This window comes from Salvia hispanica, chromosome 6, assembly GCF_023119035.1.
Source record: "Salvia hispanica cultivar TCC Black 2014 chromosome 6, UniMelb_Shisp_WGS_1.0, whole genome shotgun sequence".
Lineage (NCBI taxonomy): Eukaryota > Viridiplantae > Streptophyta > Magnoliopsida > Lamiales > Lamiaceae > Salvia > Salvia hispanica.
In genome coordinates, this window is record NC_062970.1 from 35,942,654 (window position 1) to 35,966,800 (window position 24,147).

General features: G+C 37.5%; 4 protein-coding genes and 4 non-coding genes across 11 annotated transcripts; 3 read left to right on the top strand and 5 right to left on the bottom strand.

Moving 5' to 3' along the window:
* The first annotated feature begins 2,056 nt into the window (after positions 1 to 2,056).
* LOC125196269 lies at positions 2,057 to 4,717 on the top strand. Of its 2 annotated transcripts, XR_007171843.1 has the most exons (5): positions 2,057 to 2,263; positions 2,660 to 3,204; positions 3,289 to 3,387; positions 4,316 to 4,425; positions 4,505 to 4,717. XR_007171843.1 is itself a non-coding variant. In XM_048094718.1 (4 exons), exons 1-3 carry the CDS (start codon positions 2,167 to 2,169, stop codon positions 3,379 to 3,381), a joined length of 735 nt encoding a protein of 244 aa, XP_047950675.1. In that variant the 5' UTR covers positions 2,057 to 2,166; the 3' UTR covers positions 3,382 to 3,387; positions 4,316 to 4,717. The 2 variants fall into 2 exon arrangements, 1 of the variants encoding a protein (XP_047950675.1); XM_048094718.1 differs by having other exon boundaries at positions 4,316 to 4,717.
* A 135-nt stretch (positions 4,718 to 4,852) lies between these two features.
* Positions 4,853 to 5,851, bottom strand: LOC125196270 (membrane protein PM19L-like). Its single transcript, XM_048094719.1, has 4 exons — positions 5,653 to 5,851; positions 5,319 to 5,538; positions 5,197 to 5,242; positions 4,853 to 5,093 (listed from the first exon to the last, which is right to left on the bottom strand). The coding sequence occupies exons 1-4, from the start codon at positions 5,768 to 5,770 to the stop codon at positions 5,001 to 5,003; spliced, it is 477 nt and encodes a 158-aa protein (XP_047950676.1). The 5' UTR covers positions 5,771 to 5,851; the 3' UTR covers positions 4,853 to 5,000.
* A 1,142-nt stretch (positions 5,852 to 6,993) lies between these two features.
* On the top strand, positions 6,994 to 9,330 carry LOC125196676 (pentatricopeptide repeat-containing protein At5g46460, mitochondrial-like). 2 transcript variants are annotated; one of them, XM_048095282.1, is made up of 2 exons: positions 6,994 to 8,733; positions 8,819 to 9,330. In XM_048095282.1, exon 1 carries the CDS (start codon positions 7,013 to 7,015, stop codon positions 8,708 to 8,710), a length of 1,698 nt encoding a protein of 565 aa, XP_047951239.1. In that variant the 5' UTR covers positions 6,994 to 7,012; the 3' UTR covers positions 8,711 to 8,733; positions 8,819 to 9,330. The 2 variants fall into 2 exon arrangements, with proteins under 2 accessions (XP_047951239.1, XP_047951240.1); XM_048095283.1 differs by having other exon boundaries at positions 6,994 to 8,693.
* Positions 9,331 to 13,797: 4,467 nt separating this feature from the next.
* LOC125197634 lies at positions 13,798 to 13,940 on the bottom strand. Its single transcript, XR_007172167.1, has one exon. It is a non-coding gene; the product is annotated as a small nucleolar RNA F1/F2/snoR5a (small nucleolar RNA).
* A 169-nt stretch (positions 13,941 to 14,109) lies between these two features.
* On the bottom strand, positions 14,110 to 14,195 carry LOC125197603. The gene has a single exon (XR_007172139.1). It is a non-coding gene; the product is annotated as a small nucleolar RNA Z195/SNORD33/SNORD32 family (small nucleolar RNA).
* A 60-nt stretch (positions 14,196 to 14,255) lies between these two features.
* LOC125197655 lies at positions 14,256 to 14,346 on the bottom strand. The gene has a single exon (XR_007172188.1). It is a non-coding gene; the product is annotated as a small nucleolar RNA U31b (small nucleolar RNA).
* Positions 14,347 to 14,409: 63 nt separating this feature from the next.
* On the bottom strand, positions 14,410 to 14,500 carry LOC125197653. The gene has a single exon (XR_007172186.1). It is a non-coding gene; the product is annotated as a small nucleolar RNA U31b (small nucleolar RNA).
* A 2,905-nt stretch (positions 14,501 to 17,405) lies between these two features.
* LOC125193979 lies at positions 17,406 to 23,951 on the top strand. 2 transcript variants are annotated; one of them, XM_048091954.1, is made up of 10 exons: positions 17,406 to 17,871; positions 18,772 to 18,815; positions 19,138 to 19,261; positions 19,343 to 19,463; positions 20,230 to 20,846; positions 21,176 to 21,464; positions 21,539 to 21,815; positions 22,417 to 22,578; positions 22,737 to 23,228; positions 23,323 to 23,951. In XM_048091954.1, exons 1-10 carry the CDS (start codon positions 17,700 to 17,702, stop codon positions 23,587 to 23,589), a joined length of 2,565 nt encoding a protein of 854 aa, XP_047947911.1. In that variant the 5' UTR covers positions 17,406 to 17,699; the 3' UTR covers positions 23,590 to 23,951. The 2 variants fall into 2 exon arrangements, with proteins under 2 accessions (XP_047947911.1, XP_047947912.1); XM_048091955.1 differs by having other exon boundaries at positions 22,420 to 22,578.
* The last annotated feature ends 196 nt before the right edge of the window (positions 23,952 to 24,147 follow it).

The window sequence follows — 24,147 nt, forward strand, 5'->3', positions numbered from 1 at the left end:
TACAACAATTGGGAACTATCGTCAGAATCAAGGTCAAGGACCGAATTCTAATCAATTCAACTCCAGGCCACAAAGGAGTTTGGATGACATGGTCCATGACCTAGTAAATTCACAGCAGTTCATGCAGAATAACCTGCACTCCAACAATGACGTGGTGCACAAACTGCAAGACGCTCAGTCCGAACATAAAGCCGCCATGGATATGATGGCAAAGCAATTGTCCCAGATTGCAGTTTACCTTGAATGAAATGCGGGGAAATGAAGGGAAACTTCCTGCCACTGTCAAACCACCAAACCGAGCAAACATTAGTCAAATCACCTTGAGATCTGGGCGGGGTTATGAAGGACCGACTTTGGAAATTGACGAGGAGGTACCTATGCAGGTTAGTGAAGGAAAAAAAAGTCAGATGCATCAAGGGGATAGCCCTAGACCCAGGGGAATCCTTGTTCAGGATAACCTCCAGAAGGGAGATTTAGGGGGATCCCTACCTCGACCAAGAGAACCATTCTTCCTAGACCCAGAACCTGAAGAAGTGAACAAGGAAGGAAACAAGGGAGTTGATGAAACCCAGGATGGGATTTCCACAAATGCAGTAAAGCGAACAAAGCCATTTCCATACCGAGGGGAAGCAAAGAAAAAGAAGGATGATACAGAGGATCTCATGGAGATTTTTAGCAAATTGGAAATCAACCTGCAATTCTTGCAAGCCCTAAAAATGCCTGCTTTCAGCAAGTTCATCAAGGAATTCATTGCAGGGAAGACCAAGCCAGACGGGAAGATTGTTATCGGGGAGAATGTGTCTGCTGTGATACAAAAGAGAAGGATGCCCTCAAAATGCACCGACCCAGGTATGTTCACATTACCCATCTCTCTAGGGGACATCATGGTCGAGCATGCTATGTGTGATCTAGGGGCGTCCATTAATGTTTTACCGCTTTCGATCTATAAGAAATTGACTGGAGTAAGGATGGTTGCTACCAAGGTAGTGATCCAGTTAGCAGATAGAACTTGCATTTGTCCTGAAGGGGTGTTGGAAAATGTCATAGTCAAAGTGCATGATTTTCTATATCCTGCTGATTTTTATGTGATCAAGATGAATGATAATGAGTCTGCTGAGTCTAGTGGCGTGCTTTTAGGGAGACCTTTTCTGCGTACTGCCAAGACCATTATCAATGTCTTCTATGGAACAATTTGCTTGGATTATAATGGGGAAAAATATACTTTTAGCATAGATGGGGGGATGGAAAGGCCTTTAAATGTTGAGAATCTCTATGCTATTGATGTTATTAACCCCCTGGTCCAAGAATATCTTGAGACGGAATTGATACAGGAACAAATTGACAACTCGGAGTTGAGCCATTCAATTGACAGAGAAGTTGTAGGATGGTGTGCAGCAATGAACACAACAGAATTGACAGATGAGGAACTCACGGAGGCCATCATGAAGTATTTAAATATTCAAATAATAGATAAAATGCTTAGGGCGGGCTATAGTCCGCCCCACTGCAGGTGGAATAGGAGGAGGATAAAATGCTGACGTGGCGATGCACAGGGCGTCGCTTAGAGCGTCCCATTGTGAATTTTATTGATTTTATTAAAACTTGCATTATTCACAAATAAGATTATTTTTTATGGACAAATGGACGTGGTACTTTTTAAATAATGTTATAGAAACGTTTTATCCACAAAAGATAAGATGCCCATTGTCAATAAATTTATAAGCCCAGGACTGTTTAAAACCATGTCGACCAGTTTTCTCTTTCAACTATTCATTAATCATAACGCTTATATTATAAATAATTAAGTAAAGAATTGAGATTTAGAATATTAATACGAAAAAATTTCAAAATTGAAAATACGAAATTACATGATGCTCTGTGTGGCGAATAGAGCACAACTGCACAATTGTGGAAATGAGTATTGAGTTATGCAATGGTTATATAAATAAAAATGTGTTAAATCGATGGTTAACCTATTCTCACTCTCTCTCTGCCATAACCAACCATCCCACACCACCAATCTGTGGGCCCAGTACTATTTTACAATAAAAAAAATCCCACCATTTTCAAACTCGCATCATCTCTCTCTCTCTCCCTCTCGCTATCTCCATTGAGATTCCGCTTTGGTGAGAGAGAGAATCGATAATTCGACTTCTCCAAACAATCATGCCTTCAGGCGCCAAGAAGCGTAAGGCTGCCAAAAGGAAGGGAACTCAGCCCAACACCAACAATTCCAATCCCTCCCCTGCTGCTTCTACGCATGGTATTTATTTCCATTAAATATTGTTACCTACACGCGTTCAATCATTGCTCCATCTCTTCTAGCTTTACACTTTCTATGCGTATCTTGTTTTGTGTTTTTTCGATTGCTTTCTCCATTAATCCGTCTCAATATATATTGTTTCCATTCAATTTTGTGTGTGCGCGTGTGTTTGGGGGTAGGGTAGATGGACAGGGATTTCTGAGCATTTTTCTGATTTTTATTGTTATGCTGCAAATGCTTTTCGGGGAAACTAATTTGGGAATAGTTTCGTGATTACATTGCTTGTGTCTTGAGACCACTGATTGCTTAGATTGGAATGTGCTATGAGAGTAGATCTTAGGTTGCATTTGTTTATTTGCATTGATTGATTTGAATCAACTTGGGTGAATTTCCTAGCTGTGAAGCACCAGAGCGATGTTGGCCCGGCTAGTTCAACCACTTCTCAGGATAAGGAGAAGGGGAACAGTGCTGTTCCAGTCGAAAGAGAATTCAAAAATGGGAGTGAATTAGGTGGCAAGTTTGACCACGATGAAACCGAGACGAAATCATATGATGGAGGGTCATCTGAGAGCTCAGGCACCAGCAGCAGCAGCTCAGATGATGAATCTCACGCTGACAAAATTGATGCTGTGCCTACCGTCGCAATTGTAGAGGCAAGTGAGGCCGTTGTGGATTGCGTGCCTCCTGTTGACTCGGATAAGGTTTCACTGTTGAGCGAAAGTTTGGGAGTGAACGCGAGCTCTCCGTTTGTATCTAAGGATAATGGCGAGAAAAAGGGCTCTGCAGAAGTATCCACTCCGTCTGTTGAGCATGTTGAGGCGGCTTCTGATCTGAAGACATCAGCAGAAGAAACTGATGAACGGTTAAGTCTGTCTTACAATGCCCCAATTGCTACCCATGATAATGGAGCGGATCTTGTGAAAGATTCAGGAGTCACTGAGGTGCTTATTCTGTGTTTGCAAATTCAACTTTGTTTTATGGTAAATTTTCCTTAATTTTTGCTCTTGTTTGATGTCTTTTTGCAGCCGTTGCTGGTTCCTCCTCCTCGTCCCGTGAAAACGACATCATGGAAGGGCTGTTGTGGACTATTTGAACTGTTTACGAGCTCGGATAGATAATTTACGGTTAGTTGACTGCTCATCGAATTCTTATACACAGTATGGCTTGAATTTTGATTCTTTTTTTTTACAATTATACTTTTATTAGTATAGTTGTTTTTTATCTCTCCATGAGTAATTCTACCGAAGAATTTTGCTAGGGACTGTGAACTGAAGTTGCTACATGTAGAATTAAGCTTCATTTTTTGCTCATTAAAAATTGAGTCTTGAAAACTCTAGCTTGATTTTCAAGAAAGTCTTCCTTATTAAGATCCCTTGTAATCTCTGTATAAAGAGATTAGGAGCAAATTTAATAGAAAGAGATTACAAGAAAATTATTCTTGCTCTATTAGATTTGATTCTCTCTCCACTGAGTTCTAAGGTAAAAGACCGATTAAATGAGCTTCTCTAAATCCTTTGCCACCCTAAGTTGATCTATGGATCGGTATAAAAGTCGGAAACCCCATCGAATTTCCAGTAAATAATTCCTGGCTATTTACTCGTGGTCCTAAATCCAGAACTAAGGTTTATTTGTTTCAGCTGATTGATGAATGGATGGCATGCATCAAATAAAAATACTTAAAGATTTCATTGGTAAATCGTGTGTTTGGATTTGATTTTGAAGTCATTATGAAGATGATGAATAGACCTTATGGCATCTAAAAACCACACACTTCTTATCTAAAACGCTATGCATGAATAGTTGGATTTGGAGAGCTTCTCTTGAAGGGGGCCATGAAAATAATGGACAGGCAATAATCTTCATGTCATGTATTGTTCATAATTGGCAAACACATGTTGCTTTCACTTCACATCGTGACAAAAATTGACAAGATTGTGAAAAGCCATCTAATCGTAAAGATGCAACGAAACAAAAACTCGATCACTCTCTCATTACATGTAAATTTGTTCATTTGGTTTATGTTTTCTGAATCCCATCATCTCACCATTGCAGTATAAAAGCATGACGAATACCCTTTTCCCTGTGCCTTGCTGGGTGAGATTTTTTCGTGAGCACGCCTCTTAGACTCTTTCGGATAGTAAAGAAGAAATAGCAGCGAGAAGGTGATTGCGACTTGTAAGTCTCACTAGTGTATAGGCATTATGCGAAAGGTAAGCTATAAACTAGTCTTCGTTTTTGCAGTGGATAGGCGAGTTTTCTCCTTGAGTTTCATGTAACGCAGTTTGGTATTGGTTGAGGAACCTCTGTAGTTGTGAAACTTGAAAAGGTTCGCTTTTCATTCTTGTTCGAGTCTGTGTAGTTGTCAGGTTTCTGACCTTGTTTCATCGTATGATCGTTGTTATTGATATGGTGATTGCTACATTATATTTATACATTTTGTTTTGAATTTTTGAATCTTTCGTTGCTCACTCTCGTAATAAGAAATAGTAGCATTAGTGTTAATAAATCGAATGAAGATAAATATACATCGGGTGTTCAATCTTGTTATATTTTGTTTTACAAAGTTTGATTTTTAGAATTCAAAGACAATAATACAAACCTTAAAAGGAATAATTACTAGATGGCTTACAAACCTTACAACAAGATGAATAACCCAAAAAAAGCTGATAAAATAATTTGCATCTTAGAAAATGAAATTATACGATTGACTCAAAGTCATAAACAGAAATTATTAGGGTCAAATTCTTGAGGTTGAAGCAGCTCCATGAATTGCAGCTATGTATAAGAGCTGAGTACCAGACAAAATAATCATGAAAGCCTCCATTGTTCTCTGCATATCAATACAAAAATAAATTCTTGAGCACAAAAACTAGTTGATTTTTCATTGGTAATTTAAAAAAAATGAAATAGTTGAATTGTGATTCAAAACTCACCAAACGTGAGTTTCTGATGTGCAGCTCAATCTCTTTGCATCCAAACCTTGAAAAAAATAAAAAAATGTTAAATGTCTAATGTTTATTTCCCAATAAATGCACACTTTTACTATTATTATTACCCCATGGCAAGGCATGTAATGGTCCAGGAAATGGTAGCGGCAGTGGCAGCGGCAGACAAGCTACCGGCATCCCAGTGGCGGAGGTGGTTGAGGCCCGAGATAGCAGCAGCAACGCCCACCACCCCAGCAAGCATGGCGAACGTCACAAAGAAGCCAGTCGCTGCGTTCCCCATCGGTAAGAAGATCGGTGAGAAATGTGCCGGGAGATCCAATCCAGGACCTGTTTGTACAAATCAAACATTCAGATGGCCATGCACCAAAATAGTTCCACAAACAGTACTACAATTATTTTGAGAGATTCAAATATAAGCATATGATGCATATAGTTATATACCAATGATGAAGCCATGATCAATAGCTCTATTGATGGCCCAGCTACCAATTCCCAACACTACAGCATACATGCAAAAATTGAGAAAAAGAAGAAGCCCTGCAACAGATCTAACGCCCATCCTATCCCAAATCGGACTGATTATTATATATAACAAGATCAAAGGAATATCAAGAAAATTTTGAGGCTTTTGTACATGTGATTTGTGCAGATTTGAAGGGTTTTATAAGTGCCATGAACGCTTAAATTAATATTGCGATAATTCTTTTCTTGTGAGGCTGAATGTTCTAGTTCTAGATTAAGATTTTTGGATAAAGTTGGAAGCTTTGTGTCAATGGAAGGAAAAGTTGAAGGCCGTGGATTCTTGCTTGCCTCACAATCTGCTACACCTCCCAACTTTTTATTTGAATATTGTTGTGAATCTATCTTTAGTTTCTCTTTTCTCCAAATCTTGCACTATAACCATAGTATCTAGCTGGATAATGTTGTAGTAATTCTGAAGCTTTACATAGATTTGTGAGTGTCGAGTTGAGCTTGATTCATTCGAAGTTTTGATTTTAGTCAAACTAGTAGTATTTCAATTAAAATGAGCATTTTGCCATTTTCAAAAAGGGTTATAAACCTTAAAAAAATATCTTCTGTATCATAAAAACAGAAATGATTTGTCAGAAGTATTTCTTATGACATAGTATAAACTAGTTAGATAATCAATATATTTACTATATAAGTACTACTCCACATCCTACTCAAAATATACTCCTACAATTAATCACTACTTAAATGCATAACTAAAGAATATGAATTTAGTTCACTATAATTAAGAGCGATTTATTCACTATAAAGATATTTTAGTTCACAACACGAATTTGAAAACACGGAATGAATTAAAATACCATTTCAGTGGAACTAAATATTTCACTATAAATTATAACGAACTAAATCACTCTTACAGTGAACTAAAATTATTTTTTGGTGAACTAAATTTGTATTCTCTAGTTATGCATTTAATATTAGTTATACTTTGATCATATCCCGGCGATATTATTCACTTATATTTAATTTGTTATGATTTCGATCTAAATAAAACTCAATTCATTTTGTTAGTGATTTAGTAAATTATTTACTATTTTAATTAAAAAAATATACAATTTTCTTGTGACTATTATTCCCTTGACTATATTCAGTTCATTTCTTCTCTTAGAATAAGTGGAGAGAAATAAAAATTTAAAGAGACTTGAATAAAATAAAATCACATATTTATTATTTTTATTTAAATTTATAAAAATATTGGTAAAATATATTGTGACTACTCACAACTGCATTTTTATAACGCCTTCGCCGGAAATGAGAGGATTTCTTCACAATGATTAGAAATGCTAAATTTTCGCGGCAAATTCAAAAGTTTTCCTTTATCCAGAAAAATTTATCCGATTCTAAAACGCCTTTGTTTTCATCAAAAATCCCCACAAAACCTAGCAATTCCATCAACTGGGGATTCAATCAATACCAAAAGTCCCCAAATGAAACGATTTCATCTCGAGATGTCTACTTACGAACAAAAATGATATCTTCCTGCGTGAACGACTTCAAATTGGACGAAGCCCTCAACCTGTTCGATGAAACGCCGCAAAGAGACTTAATCATGTGGAATCTGATGATCAAAGGCTGCATCAGCTGTGGAAGCCTCGATATGGCCCTGAAGTTGTTCGCTGAAATGCCTGAGAGGAACGTTGTATCTTGGACAACGATGATCAGCGCGTTTCTCAAGAACGGGATGGTCGAGCAGGCGAGAGGACTGTTCCAGGAGATGCCGGAGAGGGACACGGCTGCGTGGAACGCAATGATCCATGGGTTGTTTGTGAATGGGAGAGCAGAGGAGGCGAGTTCAATGTTTGAGTTAATGCCGGATAGGAATGTGATCTCGTGGACTACGATGATCAGCGGACTCGATCAGATGGGCAGGAATGAGGAGGCGCTCTCAATGTTCGTGAAGATGGTAGGGATCGGAGTGAAACTGACTTCAAGCACTTTATGCTCTGTTTTATCAAGCTGTGCTAAAACTGGGGAGCTCTGTTTAGGGATTCAACTCCATGGCCAAATTGCAAAGCTTGGATATGCTTTTGATACATATATTGTAGCATCATTGATCACATTTTACGCCAATTGCAAGAGAATTGAAGAATTTGTCAAGATTTACAATGAGAAATTGTTCAAGAATGTGGTGGTGTGGACCTCTGTTTTGACAGGGTACGGTGCCAACGATGAACATGAATCCGCATTGGAGGTTTTTCTAAAAATGATCCGATTAGGCGTACTTCCTAATCAATCAACCTTCACCAGCACCTTAAATTCAAGCAATGAGATTGAAACTCTTGATTTTGGGAGAGGGATTCATGGCGCGGCCGTTAAGCTAGGGTTTGAAACAGACGTGTTCGTGGGGAACGCCCTTGTGGTGCTGTACACCAAATGTGGGAGCATACACGATGGCATCCGCTCATTCAAAGCTATAGAAAAAAAGAATGTGGTTTCTTGGAACACGGTGATAGTTGGATGCGCACAACACGGGTGTGGGGAGTGGGCAGTCACGTTTCTGGGGCAGATGGTGAAGGCAGGGGTGAGGCCGGATGGGATCACCTTCACCGGGTTGCTTAGCGCGTGCAGCCACTCAGGGTTGTGGAGGAAGGGGAGGGGGTTGTTCGAGGGGCTGAGGAGGGGGAGCGGGGTTGAGGTGAAGCTCGAGCACTACGCATGTATGGTGGATATATTGTGTAGGAGTGGGGAGGTGGCGGAGGCGGAGGAGTTGGTGGAGGGGATGCCTGTAGAGGCGAATGTGTCAATATGGGTGGCGTTGTTGAGTGGGTGCAGAGGAGGGGAGGTGGAGGTGGCAGAGCGTGTGGCGGAGAGGATTTTGAGGTTGGATCCCGGGTGCACAGCGGGATACGTGCTTCTGTCGAATATTTACGCAGGTTGTGGGAGGTGGGAGGACGTTGCGAGGATGAGGACGAGGATGAAGGCGGCCGGAGCAGTCAAAGAAACTGCTGGGAGTACGTATTTAAACTAAAAGGGGATTCTTTTTAGAGAATTGTAAGTATAAATGTAGTATAGAGTAAAAATGTGACATCAAATTTATATTTATGAACAATTTTAACATCAAAATGAGTTTATGCAGAAAGTAAATACTAGTAGTAGCAAGGCTGATCGCCACGGAAAACTCCCCAGAGGTAGAGGCTGCCTTGGAATCTGGTGAAGAGCGGCGGAAGTGAAGAGCAGCAGCTCCGTCGGTCAGCGCCGCATCCTTGTGAATCAGATCAAACATGAGGGAGTCGTAGACCAGGAAATGCCCCGCCCACGCCGCGCGAATCAGAGGTTGTGCGTGTTGCTCAATTGGGTGGTGATTAGGGTGGCGGAGGCGCGTTTTCGTGCTTGATTTTTGTTGGAACTCTCCTCATCGGAAAAGTATGATGTTCTTTTCAATTGGCACTCAGAATCAGAAGAATTCTCCATTGTTTAATTTCCTCTAAGAATTTTGAATATAGAAGAAGATAACCTAGTTTTGACTCGACTTTCAAAGGAAAGTGATGTCCTTGGAATATGTCTACCGTCTACGTGTTTAATTAAGGCAACGGTAACCAGGATTTCATTTCGATAATCAAGAGCACCTTCTTTTCTTCTTTTTTTTAATTTCCGGTGTACTATAAGGTTTATCCCAACATTAAATCGTCATTTAAACCCATTAAATATATTCACATCTTTTTTAATTTGTATCAATATAATCAATCGTTTTTTAGATACTTTCCTAATAAATACTACAAGAGTCTAAATTAGCATTCTCATATACTACTAGTACAACTTACACCGTTTGAAGTGAAGTTTAAATCATAGAAAGTAACTTGGGATAAAATTACTACATTTATTTAATAAAATGTTATAAAATTTGGATAAATTTACTACATTTATAAAATAGAACACATATGGGCCGTGTTTGTTTGACGGGAAAGTAAAGTTGTTAAGGAAAATGATTTCCTGGATTATGATTTTCAGGAATATGATTTCTTGGATTATGGTTTTTAAAATTTATCATTCCTATGAATACGATTACTAGAAATATGAACCCCGAGGAATTAAAATACTGTGTTTGGAGATTTCAAAACTATAAATTTTTATTTCTTTGGAATAATCTAATAAATTGATAAAAATTATTAAATAAACTACTTTTAGTTGTACTATTAATTACTAATTAGAAATAACTGATGCAGTTGGAGAAGCAACGTGTCTTTTTAGAACCCTAATCTCTGCAAAACTCCAAAATCTGCACTTTTTGTTTCATTTGAATTGGAAAAAATTGAAACAACTAAGTGAGATATTATATAGACAACAATGTATGGAGAGCCCCAACAAGAAACAAAAGATATTAAACGCTAATTTGAAATCAACTAAAGATATCGATTGCGAGTTCAATTGACTTTGGGAAAACTTAATTTCTACAATATTAATAACAGATTATGAACACATAAGAAAAATAATTAAAGAAGTTTTAGAAAAAAGTTTGTACATTGAATACTAAATTTGTGTATATGTATATAATAGTCATCGAAACGGCGTTAGAAATACTAAGTTTGTACATTGAATACTAAATTTGCATGAGAATAATTTTCCTTGAGAACCATATTGAGGAAGAAAAGTTTAAGAATGATGAAGAAAAGTTTAAGAATGAAAAACCGTCGAAGAAGAAGAAGAATACGTAGTTCTACAATTTTGGTTTAGGGAAAAAGAATACTTGGGTTAGAGGGAGGAAAAAGAATCCCGGATTTTACATCAAATTTCCTTGATATTAGGAATATGATTACTTTCCCTATTTTATAAAAAATCATATCAAGCGTAGTAATTTAAAAATTAGGAACCAGATTACTTTCCTGATTTTCTTATTATCAAACCAAACACCGGAATTTAATAATTAGGATTCAGATTACTTTCTCATGGCACAATCCGTGCCAAACAAACATGGCCTTATATGGAGTATTTGTGATAAATTTTGAAAGTTGGGATAAAAATGATAAGACCAAAATGTTAGTAGTAGTAATAAATTCCATCATTAACACAATATCATTGATGTTATATTATTATACCTTCACAATTTCGATGGTGGTCAGTGGATAAAGAAATAGAAATGCAAATACAACTCAAGTATTCAAAAGTATTTACTGAAAAAGGCAAAATTAAGGAGATGATGGGGTATCATTAAAATAAAGACAAGTATGATGTGCTAAAACGATAAAAATGGGTTGGATACGATACGACCATAGGCCATAGCAATCTATTAAGATTAATGGGTTGGATACGATACGACCATAGGCCATAGCAATCTATTAAGATTAATTCGAGCTCCGTAAAAAACGAACAATAGATTTAAGGATAATAATCAATTAAATTATGAAGTTAGATCAAATTTTGGTTAGTTTTAGAATATTTGAAATTCAAATATTAAATCACGAAATTTTAATTTTTCTCCGTTGTACAATCCATGCACAAATCATAGTCTTTTAGCAATGTTAAAAACGAAAATATTTCAATAATATAAGAAAAGAAATACTAGTTAAAAAAATAAAAGAGTGTACAAGAAAAAATATTTATTTTAAAGAAATACTCCATGTCATTTCTAACCTCGTTAAAAATGATATTCTGTTCATTAATGGGACTATTAAAAAAATAGAAAGTTCATAAATTAAATTCCAATTTTAAAAGTTATAAGACAAATAAGATTAGACCAAACTTCACGATTTAATTGGCTATTATCCATAGATTCAAATACTGCATTGGTTTCCAAAAAATAAAAACTATTTCCATTTTAATCTAATTCCTAAAAATAAAGCGAAACTTTTTGGCATGAAGATTAAGAAAAAATGTGTTAGGTGAGTTAAGAGCATCCGCAATGGTCGGCTAGCCGATTCGTCGCGCTAGCCGAACCATTGCAATCGGCAAACACGAAATCGGCGAGCGGATCGGCGTGGGCTGGCCGATCGCTCGTCGCTGGCCGAAGCGCCGCCGATCGGCTAGCCGCCATTGTGGCGGCCCGATCGGCCGCGCCGATTTTTTTTTTTTTTTTTTTTTTTTAAATCATATATAAACGCGATTTTCGTTTCATTTTCATTTGCACCACTTGTTTTAACGAGTTTTCTCTCTCTCTAACTTTCTGTACAATAGCATCATCGAGCGATGAGTAACGCGGGTGGTAGCGATAGTGGTAGTGGTGGGGATCCCGAGGAGTACGAACGGAGGATGAACGAGGCTATGGAGGCCTACATGAACCGCGGGATGGAGCGGTACATGCGTATGGTAGAACAGCAGGCGATACCTCGCCCTCCACGAGTTGTCCACCACCAAGCAGTGATTGATCGGGATCACGTAACTGCACATCAGCGGTTGTACGAGGACTACTTTGCAGAGTACCCGCGGTTTCCCGCCAACATGTTCCGGCGGCGTTTTAGAATGCGCAGGGAGTTGTTTATGCGCATCGTTGGGGCATTGGAGCGTCAATATCTGTGTTTCCGCTTCAGGCACGATGCGGCTGGCAGACCCGGCCACACCCCTATCCAAAAGTGCACGGCGGCAATCGGGCAGTTGGCCTACGGAGGCGCGGCAGACATGTGGGATGAGTACCTCCACATCGGTGAGTCGTCGCCCGAAATGTCTGAAGGAGTTCTGGGGGCGTGATCAAGCATTTCCGGTGAGTAGTACCTTCAAAGCTCTACTCCCGAAGATTGTCGAATTTGATGCAGATGCACGGGGAGAAGCATGGGTTCCCCGGGATGTTAGGCAAAGATAGACCGTATGCATTGGGAGTGGAAGAACCGTCCGATCGCCTGGAAGGGGGCCTACACGACCGGCTACAAGTCAAAGAACCCCACGATAATCCTCGAGGCCATAGCTGATTACCGGCTGTGGATCTGGCATGCGTATTTTGGGGTAGCCGGGTCGAACAACGACCTCAACGTCCCGAACTCGTCTCCCCTCTTTAACGAGAAGTGTCGTGGCGTCGGTCCAGCCTGTCTCTTTTGTGGCCAACGGCAACCGGCATGATATGGGCTACTACTTGGCGGATGGGATATACCCTCGGTGGCCGGTCTTTGTGAAGACGATCCGACAAACAAGTGATGAAAAGAAGGCTTACTTTGCGCAACGACAGGAGTCGGCGTGCAAGGACGTGGAGCGCGCATTTGGTGTGCTCCGGCCTCGATGGGCGGCAATTAAGGGCCCAACGCGTTTGTGGGATGTCGGATGCGTTTCCGAGATAATGTACGCCTGCATTATCCCGCACAACATGATCGTCGAAGACGAAGGCGTACAACCGACTAGTTGGGTCGGTGACGATGAAGCCGGTCCAAGCCACGGAACGGCCACCCCTAGTGTACGACAGGGGGTACCTCTCGATGAAGCCGACCGACTCAAGGAATTTGCCAACATGCGCCAAGTGGATGCTCATATTCAACTCCAAAAGGATATAATTGAAAAGTTGTGGGCACGGAGGATTGCACGGCGATAGTTTTTTTTTCTTTATTATGCATGTAATTTTTTTTTTTTATCTATGTAACTTTTTTAAATGCAATTAATGAATTTTCCCATATATGTGTCGTAAATTTAATTCCGTATTTTAATCTTAATTTTAATTCCGTAAATGTAGTATATTTTGAATTGTTTTTTTTACTGCGACTGGCCTATGGTGGCCTAAATCGATGTGGCAGGTGGTTTTTTTAGTGTTGCTGACGTGGCGGGGAGAGAATGGCTGGCCTAAGCACCATTGCAGATGCTCTAAGTAAAGAGAGAATAAAGTGGAAAATGAAAAGAGAAAAAGATAAATGAGAGAAAAAAGTATAAAGTAGGTGTGAAAAAATGTGTTGACTTTTACTAGAAAGGGAAATGACTCTATTACCATGGAACATACCAAAATGGCAAAATGACTATTACTATGGAACGGAGGGAGTATTATAGAGCATTCAGTACTGGTATATAATATAATTGGTAACCGCCAACACAATTTTCCAGTTTTGCATACGCCAATGTTAAATAGGGTCAACAAAAGGGAAAATTAGAATGAATTGGATTCTAATAGATACAAAAAGGAATTATAAATAAATGAATGTCTTTGAATGAATATGTAGACAGGAAATTAGTAACAGAAAACTTATAGAGAAGTAATCTGTGTCGCAAGGTCTGTTCAAGTTGTTTTGTGCCCTCAAAAACGAAATATCAAGACATATAATTACAGTTCTTGATATTAGATACCAAGGGCATGAATCAAATAAACCTTAGTATTATTATAAATAATATTAAAAAAATAGTAGCAATCTCAGCCGAAAGATGGTGAATTTGTTTTTGTTAACCACAGGATATCAGTTAATTGACAACAAATTCGCTTGCATTTAAAATATGTCCTAATTAAAAAAATAAACTTGAGATATTGATAAGAGATCAGATGGTAGTGCATGAAAGTATTCATCATTCAAATGCAGATTATGTATCTATATGGGTAGATTATCATCATGTCTCTTATTGGAGTATATCTCAATGAATCAAAAAATAGAGGAAAAATTTATACAAAATTACAAGAGGAATCGGATTTAGAAGTGTCAATCACCACATTACAACTAAATTTTTAGATGCAAATTAAGCCTGAGGCGACGAAAATCAATAATCATATAATTAAAAAATTCTTAAATCAAACGCAGATCTAAAAAAATGACAAACTGTGAAAAGTTACGAGAGGCATCAGAATTTGAAAAGGTCAATCACCACGTTGCAACTAATGTTTAGATGCAAACTAAGCCTGGGGCAACAATTATCAATCATCATATTCCTCTCAAGAAAAATCCAAACAAATTCGAATAAATTGAAATAAAATTCGGAATAATAGAAACAGAAGTAGCTTTCGAAGCTGGACGGAGCTGAAAATCAGGACGGCGGCGGAAGGCTGTGCTGGCTTGTGCTTTGAGATCTGCTTTCCTCCGCCGCTGAGATATGGTAGAAATAAAATGCGAGAGGTTTATATAGAAATGATTTTGAATTGGGGTTTTAGGGTTTGAGTGTATAAGCTATTAGATCGCCGCAGATATAACGGTCGAACGTTTGAGTGCATTTTGTTTTACTTTATTTTTACTACTATATTTGGAAAGATAGATTTTATTTTATTATATAAATGGATTTAACTTTGAGTTTTTTTATAAGTTTTAATAATCATAATGATAATGATACACCCCAATGTGAGGAAATTGTTTAAAGGTTTATCATTTCTCTTTAATTCATCAAACTCCACTATTTCACTTATATTACATAGTAATTTATAACTTGGAATTACTCTTTCCGTCGCACCGGAGGAGTCTCATTTGAGACCGCACATATTATAAGAAAATGTAAATGAAAATTGATGAAAAAAAATAGTGGAATGCGAATTTAATTTACAACTTAGAAATACACTATCCGTCCCACTTTAAGAGTCTCATTTGAATCCGTCATGAATTTTAATAAATGTGAAAGAAAGTTGGTGCAAAAAATAGTGAAATGTGAGTCATACTTTTATGGAGTATATTAGTTTTATAGTAAAAAAATGTGAGTGAAATGAGGTTAGCGAGATGTTTGACTTATTACTACTCCCTCCGTCCCATAAAAGTTGATACAAAACTTTTGGGCACGGAGATTAAGAATTTATATTAAATTAATAGGAGAGATGAAAAAAGTAGGAAAGATAAGAGAGAGTAAAGTAAATGATGGAATAAAGTAAGAGTGATTAGATGTTTTGTCTTTTGTTAAAACAGGAAATGACTCAACTTTGTTGGGACGGACTAAAAAGGAATACGACTCAACTTTTATGGGACGGAGGGAGTATTTCTGAAATATTTTAAATGAGACTCCTAAATTGAGATTGACTAAAATAGAAACTACCTTTATGATTTTATTTGGAAATTCTTCTGTTTACTTTGACCGAATTCAAACAAAGTTTTTTTTTAACAAAAAAAAAACACAAGATACTCCGTTTAAATTTTCATATATTTTATTTCCAGGATGGGAGTCTTTTTTTTCCCATCAATTTAATATTTTTTTACAACTTTCTTACTTTTGAATTTCTAGAAATTCTTATATGGAGCCGATATATCTCTCACCATCAATTCACGCAAAAACACTTAAATGAAAATATTCTGGATATATATTCGTGAATTTTGAATAATCTAAAATATTTAAAACTTAAGGAACTTTTATAGGCTTCTAGCTTTCTTCAGATAGAGACACAAATATAGTTATCTATTTAAATTGAACTTTCACAATTTATTTAGTATTATGTTGATTTGCTTTTAAGTTTCACCATCATATTATTTTGGCCAAACTACTTTGATAATCCATAATATACCATAATATACATATATGTGCTGTGAGATACAACACTAGAATTCCTAAAAGTTTAGAACATTAAAAAATAAATGAGGCGAAATCATTTGTGTCGCAAATTTAACAATGAGGGTAACGAGTTGAAAAATAACTTCACAATCAAAGCTCATGCATACCAGATTTATTGTCAAGAAAATCGAAAAAGGGGATTGATGCTATTACAGTGTAAGGTTCAAATATAAAAGAAAGTAATTTTTAGTCAAAATTTCAAGAAAAAAAATGATATTTAGATAATTGATTTGAACAATACTGTCGCATCCAATCAAACTCAATACCAGACAGAGAAATTATACACACATACTAAAAAGAGAGAACAACATTGTCACCTCCAATCAAACTCACTACCAGAAAAACTATACACATATACTAAAAAGAGATGAACAACATCGAGGGAGGAGCAATGGTGGACTTTCAAATCAGAGGTGGCATAAATGATAGCCACGATGGTAATAAAAAAAAACAAGGTTCAAATTTAAGTATTTAAGAAAGTATTATATTGCTAACTCGACACTTAATTACTAACTAAATAATAATCATGAGATATTTAAATTAATGGCCTAGATCATCAATCCTAAAATGTAACAATAAAAAGTCAACAAAGAGTATTAAAGTTAATTTACAACATATTAGTTGTAACTAACTTTTGAAAAATTTCCCACAACTTTAAAACGCACATAACTTTCTCGATTTAAATTATTATTTCGGAAAACATATATCAAAATAAAGATAATTTCATAAGGATTCTAACGAGATCTCACTTGCATATGTTCCGACGTCAAAATCTGAAAATAAATTCAAATTTTTTTAATTTTTTTGTACAACACAAATATCGACACAATATATAAAAATATGACAATATAATACATGTAGAATATCAATATAAGCAATGTGTTAACATTCTCAAAGCATTATGTTAGATATTTTCAAAACACTATATTGACATTTTCATCTAAAACCCCAATTTGGTAGTTTTTTTTTTGTTTTTTTATTTAATTAATAAAAATAAAAATTACACGTGGCAAATTGCAGACCGCAAATTTTATAAAATCCTATGGTCTTAAATTAGTTGTAGTTAGTAATTAAATGATGAGTTAGCAATTGATCACCCCCTAAGTATATTTATGTTTTTTATACGCATATTATTTTTGTAATTTTATAGAGTTATGGAAAAATATTTATGCTATTATAAATTTAATTCAGTTTTGAAAATTTAGATCGAACGGAATTGAAATTTAAATTTCAATTTGGATGAGATCAAATAATAAATTTAGAGTTTTATCCCTGCCCCACCACCCACAAGCTACACCATCCCACGCACAGATAAAAGAAAAACAGAAATAAAAAAAGGGGCGAGTGAGGAAGATATACTCAAACTCAAGCTTAAATAGATAGAGGGCGAGGGAGAAGAGGGTTTCTGATAAATCTCGCAACCAGCTGCGGATGCTTCATCACACAACTACAATCCAATTCCAATAACTGCACCACTCACTCTATTTCGTGCTAGAGAGAGGGATTGATTGTTTTCTGCGTTGAGCCAAATTGGAGCAGAAGAAGAGGGGAAACTGACTGAACAAGGAGATAAGGCGAGGAGTAGCCCTAGATCTGTTGCCGGGAGGATGAGTACAACCAGGGGAAGCGGCGGCGCCGTGCAGCCCATTCCCGCGGGGGCAAGGAAGGTGGTGCTAAGCTTGAAGGAGATAGTTAACTGCTCCGACGCGGAGATCTACGCTGCTCTCAAGGACTGTAATATGGACCCTAACGAGGCAGTTGATCGTCTCATATGTCAGGGTATTTTCTTTACCCAGCCCTAATTTCTTTCTATGCAGTGTGTTTACTGTGAGTCACGCAAGGAAGAGATGCATTGGTGAGGATTTGAGATGTTTTAATTGAAAAGGAACACCTTTCTTACTTTTTAGTTAGTGAAGACATCGTGGCGCAAAAACCAGAAATCTTAATATTGTTTTGTGTCTGATAATTTTTTTTAAAAGTACTGGAGTAGGAGTTCTATATTAGGAAGAGATTCAAAGAAACGATTTTTACATTGTGTGGGTGTTTCGAAAAAAGTTTAGAGCTATATTGTGTTGAAAATCTGATAAGAACATTATTTTCAAAATGACGGCTTCCTCACTTCTTAACTAGATGATAGTTTCTGCAAAATTGACCATCTCAGGATTGGTACTGAACTTTATGTTTTTGTAAATTTATCATATGCATTGAACTGGGATTTTGCTGGTAAATGGTAGTAGTAATTAGCTGGAGGTGGTGTATGAAAGGCAACTTATGAGTTGATAAGAACAAGTTTGAGTGGAATATTTTTTTTCCGAAACCTTGGATACTGGTTTATTCACTTTTTGGCCATGTTATGCACAGATCTTTTTGGAGGTTCTGTTGTACTGGCCCGTTCTGGTACAGTATCATGCATCATGCCATTCTTTCTCGATATACAGTAGACATATTCGTTCTGGTTTTGTGGGGTTATTTTTTTGGAAAATGCATATACTATTAGTTGTAGCTCGTGTCTTTATTGACTGAATTGCTTTTCAATGGAGAATAAGTGTGTATACTTGTTTGCTGGCTCATCGGCTAAATGCAGCAGTATACTAACCTACTAATGGAATTGAAGCTGAAATCATTGTAATTATTTATTTGATTAAAATTTTCTCTGACATGTCTTTTACAATTGTGTAGTTCCTTTCCATGAGGTGAAGAGCAAACGAGAAAAGAAAAAAGAGGTTCGTTATTTATGGCATAGGTTCTGTATTGATAGCAGACTCTCCTTTTTTACAATACTATAAATGAAACAACTTTTATATTGGCATAATATCTTATTCATGAGGTCATGTGTCTGCTGGAATAATTTTATGACACGTTTATGGCTTGTGGTCTGCTACCTGGATTAATTGGTTTCTTTTTCTTGCATTACCCTTTATATGCATAATGGTTCTGCTTTAATGAGATACTGACCTAGTACGAAAACTTATGTTACAGCTTCGATATTATTTGAAACAAGCACAGTGACATCCTAATTTGTTTGTTACAACTGTTATGTTCCAGGGTAAAGATAGCTATGACTCGAGGTCGCATGGTGCTAATAGTTCAACTAGACGCAGCAGGAATGGCGCTGAGCGCCGTGGTGCTTCTGCAGCTTACAGTGCATCTGCAACATACAGTGCTTCTGGTATGGTAGCTTCGATTTAATTGCGTTTGGTCAATTAGAATGATCTTTGCAAATGTCTTTAAACAAGTTTTTTCTTATCAGAGTCAATGCATGGAAAGCCAACATATAAGAAAGACAATGGATCAGCTTCGTATAAAAGTAACTTTTCTTCAGCAGCTGGTGTTTCTGTAAATAATAGAAGCCAAGTACCTTCAGGCCTCAGGTTTGTTTTCACTGAATTCTTAGTTCTTACAGTTTGTCAAAAATCTGTACTTCAATGTTTAAATCAATGAATTGGTGTAAAGTCTGCTGCTTATTTGTGTTATCCTTGGTTTTCATTAGCCTTTCTAAGTTTATAGAGGCATGTCAAGGCCTGCTGTTATTACAATAGTACTCATATATTAACTTGCTCTTGAAGTTCAATGAAGAATGACATATCAGTGTTTTGGTTATTGCTTTTTCTGTGTTTCATAATAAACTTTTCTTAAGAATGGAATCCATGTTTCTATGTGGTCGGGATTCTTTAATACATACTACCCCCGTCCCATAACAATATGGACATTTTCCATTTTGGGCCATCTAAGCCCTTCTATTTTTGGTAACTTCTTTCTTAAGGTGGGCCCATTCTCCACTAACAATACTAAAATTACTTTTTCTTTCTATCTCTCTCTTTACCAATTGGGCATTAAAACCCACGGTGTCCCAAATGTCCATATTTTTATGGGATGGAGGGAGTATGTAATATAATGGGCCTTTTTTTGCCTTATATGTCTATGTTCTTTAGATCCTCATATTCTTTAATGTCATGAATAATAATGCATGTGTGTGATAGTGTTCAATTCAAATTTATGGATCCCTTGAAAGTATAATATTTAATCTTTCTGATGAAACCTTATTAATCTATCAGTGACAGTCATGAAGTAATTTATTTCTACCATACAGAAGCCTTGCTGTTATTAACGCTCTTTTCCTCTACTGATATGTTGTAGTGATAGTAGCGCTGCTGAGAGTAAGGGATCCTTGTTGGGAGCAGCTGATGGTATGCAATCTGTTGCAAAGACACCTTCTGGATACCAATCTGCCTGGGGGGGTGTTCCTGGTCAAGTTTCCATGGCTGATATTGTGAGGATGGGAAAGCCGCATAATAAAGCACCTCATGCTCCGAGTGCATCTCATCACCAATTTCAAGACGCCCCAGCAACTGAACCGTTTCCCCATTTAAGATCTACTTCAAATTATGCTTCTAAAGCTAATCAGGCAGAAGTTTCTTCAGTTCAGCATGCTCCCAATACTGATGAGTGGCCTGTAGAGAAGCCAGTTTCTACAAATGTTATTCCTGTCCCAGAATATACAGTTGATGGTGAGCTGTATCCAGATGCATCTGGTGTATCTGAAGAAATTGATAACCATTATGAGGAAGAAGTGGTTCAAGAAAGAGAAGATGATGATATTGGAAACTCTGGTGGAAATGATCTGAATTCTGTTCCTGTATCCGATAGGAAGATTCCAGAGAATGATTCAAGAAGTTCATCACTATTTGAGAATGAGCTGTATCAAAATATGGCTCCGTACCAGTCCAAGGATCCTGATTACGAGCTTCATGAAGGTATATTCTCTTTTGGATTTCATTTTTATTGAATTAAAGTATAACACCACCTAAAATTTGAAGAACGTTTAGTAGGCTACTTATCTTGTGAAACTAACATTTGATTCTGCTTTTGAAATTTTTTATGGTATTAATATTATTTATGATATATAAAAAGAAAATGACTTTAGAGCGTCAGTTTTTGAGGCTGGAAAATGTATGTTATAGATTGTTGGCTCCCGCACGGCAGTCACCTTGTCATACATGTGTATGGTTCAAAGAATCCTAGTCTTATGTTTATGTTGGTGCCTTGGTGGCTACCTCAGGTTCAAGTTGTCTATTGTTTGCAGGCGAAGAAGTTGGTGCTTCAGTGGCATCAGTCACCCGAAATATCCAACAGCTAAGTGTAGATAAGGATGATACAGAGTTTCCATCTGAAGAAGATACACCTTCGGTGGTAATTCCTGATCATTTGCAAGCTCAAGCAGCAGAATGTTCACACTTAAGCTTTGGTAGTTTTGGACCTAGCATGAACGCTTCATATCCTACTGGAGGTTTGACATCTGCGACCGTAAAAAGTAATTTGGATGAGGGGCATAATGAGACTGATACTTCATCAGCTGGGCATGCGGATACTAGGTACGATTATTAGTGATTTCCAGATATTGCTTATCTTCTTCAAAATTCTGAAATCTCTTGTTCCATTGCTGCAGACAGTCTGAATATTATATTGATGATTCTCTTAGAGATACATCTGATAGGTTCCATATCAATGGTCCTAATGGTGGCATTGCGGAGACATACGATGCACCTTCTGCTTCACAGCCAGAAGAATTAAAACCTGAGAGTACTGAAGTGGCTCATGGAAATCAATATCCTTTTCAGTCTGCGAATCCTAGTTATGCCTTAGATGATGCTCAAAGGCTGAATGCTGCTTTTAATGAGACAAGTCCTCAGATGCACAATCTTGCCCAATTTTCTAATGTCATGGTAATATATTTAGCCCCTTGCTTTAGTAAGAATATTATTTGATTTCTAAGATTGCACTGGAAATGGAAACAGTTGAATATATACCTGTTCTTACCTGAAGTGAGAATTTTCTAACAGCCTTCAAACTATATTCTCATCCGTTTTAGTCCAAAAAATGGGTATATTTCTATGTGATTGGAAATGGAAAGTGTAGAAGATCATCTTTGAGTGGGCATAATCACTTCCCTTCATGCACATGTCTTGGGAATGAGTAGGAAGAGGGGGATTAGGCTCAAATGATAGCCTCCTTACTTCTCACCTTATTTGGATAGCAGTTATTAGTACCAGTAAAAGGATAGTGCTCTTGATTTTTTGCGTTGATGCATGAATGTGATACATTAGTAACTTTTCTGTCCCCGAGTTGAGACAAACTTTGAAGAGTTACTCCTTGATCTTTAGATTCTTCACTCTAGTTTAACAACATATAATTTCTTATGCTGCTTTATTCCTATTTTTATTTGATCTCACATCTCTTTGGTGAGTGAATGTGTTCATTTATATGTGGATGTGAATTATTAAGGTCTTTGACTTTTGCTTATTCTTGTTTTGTAATTATTATTAGCAGCAGTCATACCCAAATTCACTGCAAAGCGCATTGTTGGCTGGAAATGTTCACTCTGCTAGAGATTCTGATCTTCAATACTCGCAGTTTCCTGTCTCGCATTCTATGGCTGCAAAATATGGGAACTCTGTTTCTTCTGTTGGTGCTTCAGCAATGTCTGAGGTACCCATCTTTCTTTGGTGCTGTATAAATTATGTTTCTCTCATGTATAATGTCTTCTTTATCTTTGTCTACTTATAAATGTAAACAATACTACCATATATATCACTTTTCACATATCTCTTTGCCTGGTGGCTGATTATGCTTATCGGGTGGTTCAGGCTTTGAAGAGTGCTAATTCATCATCTCAGCCTACTCCACAATCGCACTCAGGAACAAGTGTTGCCACTGGACCTCCTCTCCCCCAGCAACATATTGCTGTACATCCATATTCTCAGCCGACGCTTCCTCTGGGGCCATATGCCAACATGATTAGCTATCCCTTCATGCCTCAGAGCTATACATACATGCCTTCTGCTTTTCAGCAATCATTTGCTGGTAACAGCACGTATCATCAGTCCCTGGCCGCTCTACTCCCCCAGTATAAAAGTAGTGTTGCAGTTAGTAGTTTACCTCAGTCTGCAGCTGTCCCGTCTGGATATGGTGGCCTTGGGAATACTGCTACAGTCCCCGGAAATTATCAGATGAACCCTCCTGCCGCCTCATCTGGATCAGCTATTAACTATGAGGAAGTCTTGGCTCAGTACAAGGAAAGTAGTCACTTGCTCGCTCTTCAGCAGCAGCAGCAGCAGCAGCAGCAACAACAGCAGCAGGTAACCCTTCATTTATATGCTCTCCAATTGATTCCAGCTAATTTCTTTACGTCTCTGATAGAAGTCTTGTATTATAACGTCTGCCATTTTCCAGAATGAGTGGCTTCACGGGCAAGGTTCAAGAACCGTGCAAGCTGTTCCATCGAATGCTTATTACAATTATCAGGGACAAAGCCAGCAGCCTGGTGGTTTCAGGCAAGCTCAGCAGCAGTCGCAGAACTACGGAGCCCCTGGGTACCCGAATTTCTACCATTCGCAGGCTGGGATATCGCTCGACCAGCAACAGAACCCAAGAGACAGCACACTGGGTGCCCCTCAAGGACAGCCTAAGCAGTCCCAAATGTGGCCCAATGGTTACTAATCAGCTCTTGTGCTTCTTCAAGGAGCCTGCAACGAGTGCACAAGCAAACCCTCTCTAGGCGTCAAGATGACGGGCTGTGCCTGTGCACTTGCCTCGAAGGTCCACATGGCTTGCTCGTCCTCAGTTGATGTAACTTAAGAGAGATATGGCTGTTAACTTTTGTGTTAGTGGAGATGTGTTTTGCCTTTCCACTTGCACTTGATGATTTAGATCAACTTTTCTTTAGAGAGAGCTGCTGCTCAAGTTAAAGGTTTATTGTCTAACCATGTTTTTTTTCCTTTTTCTTGTTCTTTTTTCTCTTGCTTTTCTGTTGCATCACTGTATCATGGCTTTGTGTACAATAGGAACTGAGTTTTGGTTTATTGTCATGTCTTTATTTTAAGTCCAGGTAATTAATTTGAAATGCTTTTTTAGGTTCCTGTTTGATTGGCACTCACATGTGAAGCTATAATTGTTTCAAAGAACACCAATAAATAGAAAATTCAAATGTTTAATTGGCTAAATCTAGGCAATTTCCAAAGAACACTTTAGGCAAATTATGTGTTGCAACAATTTCGT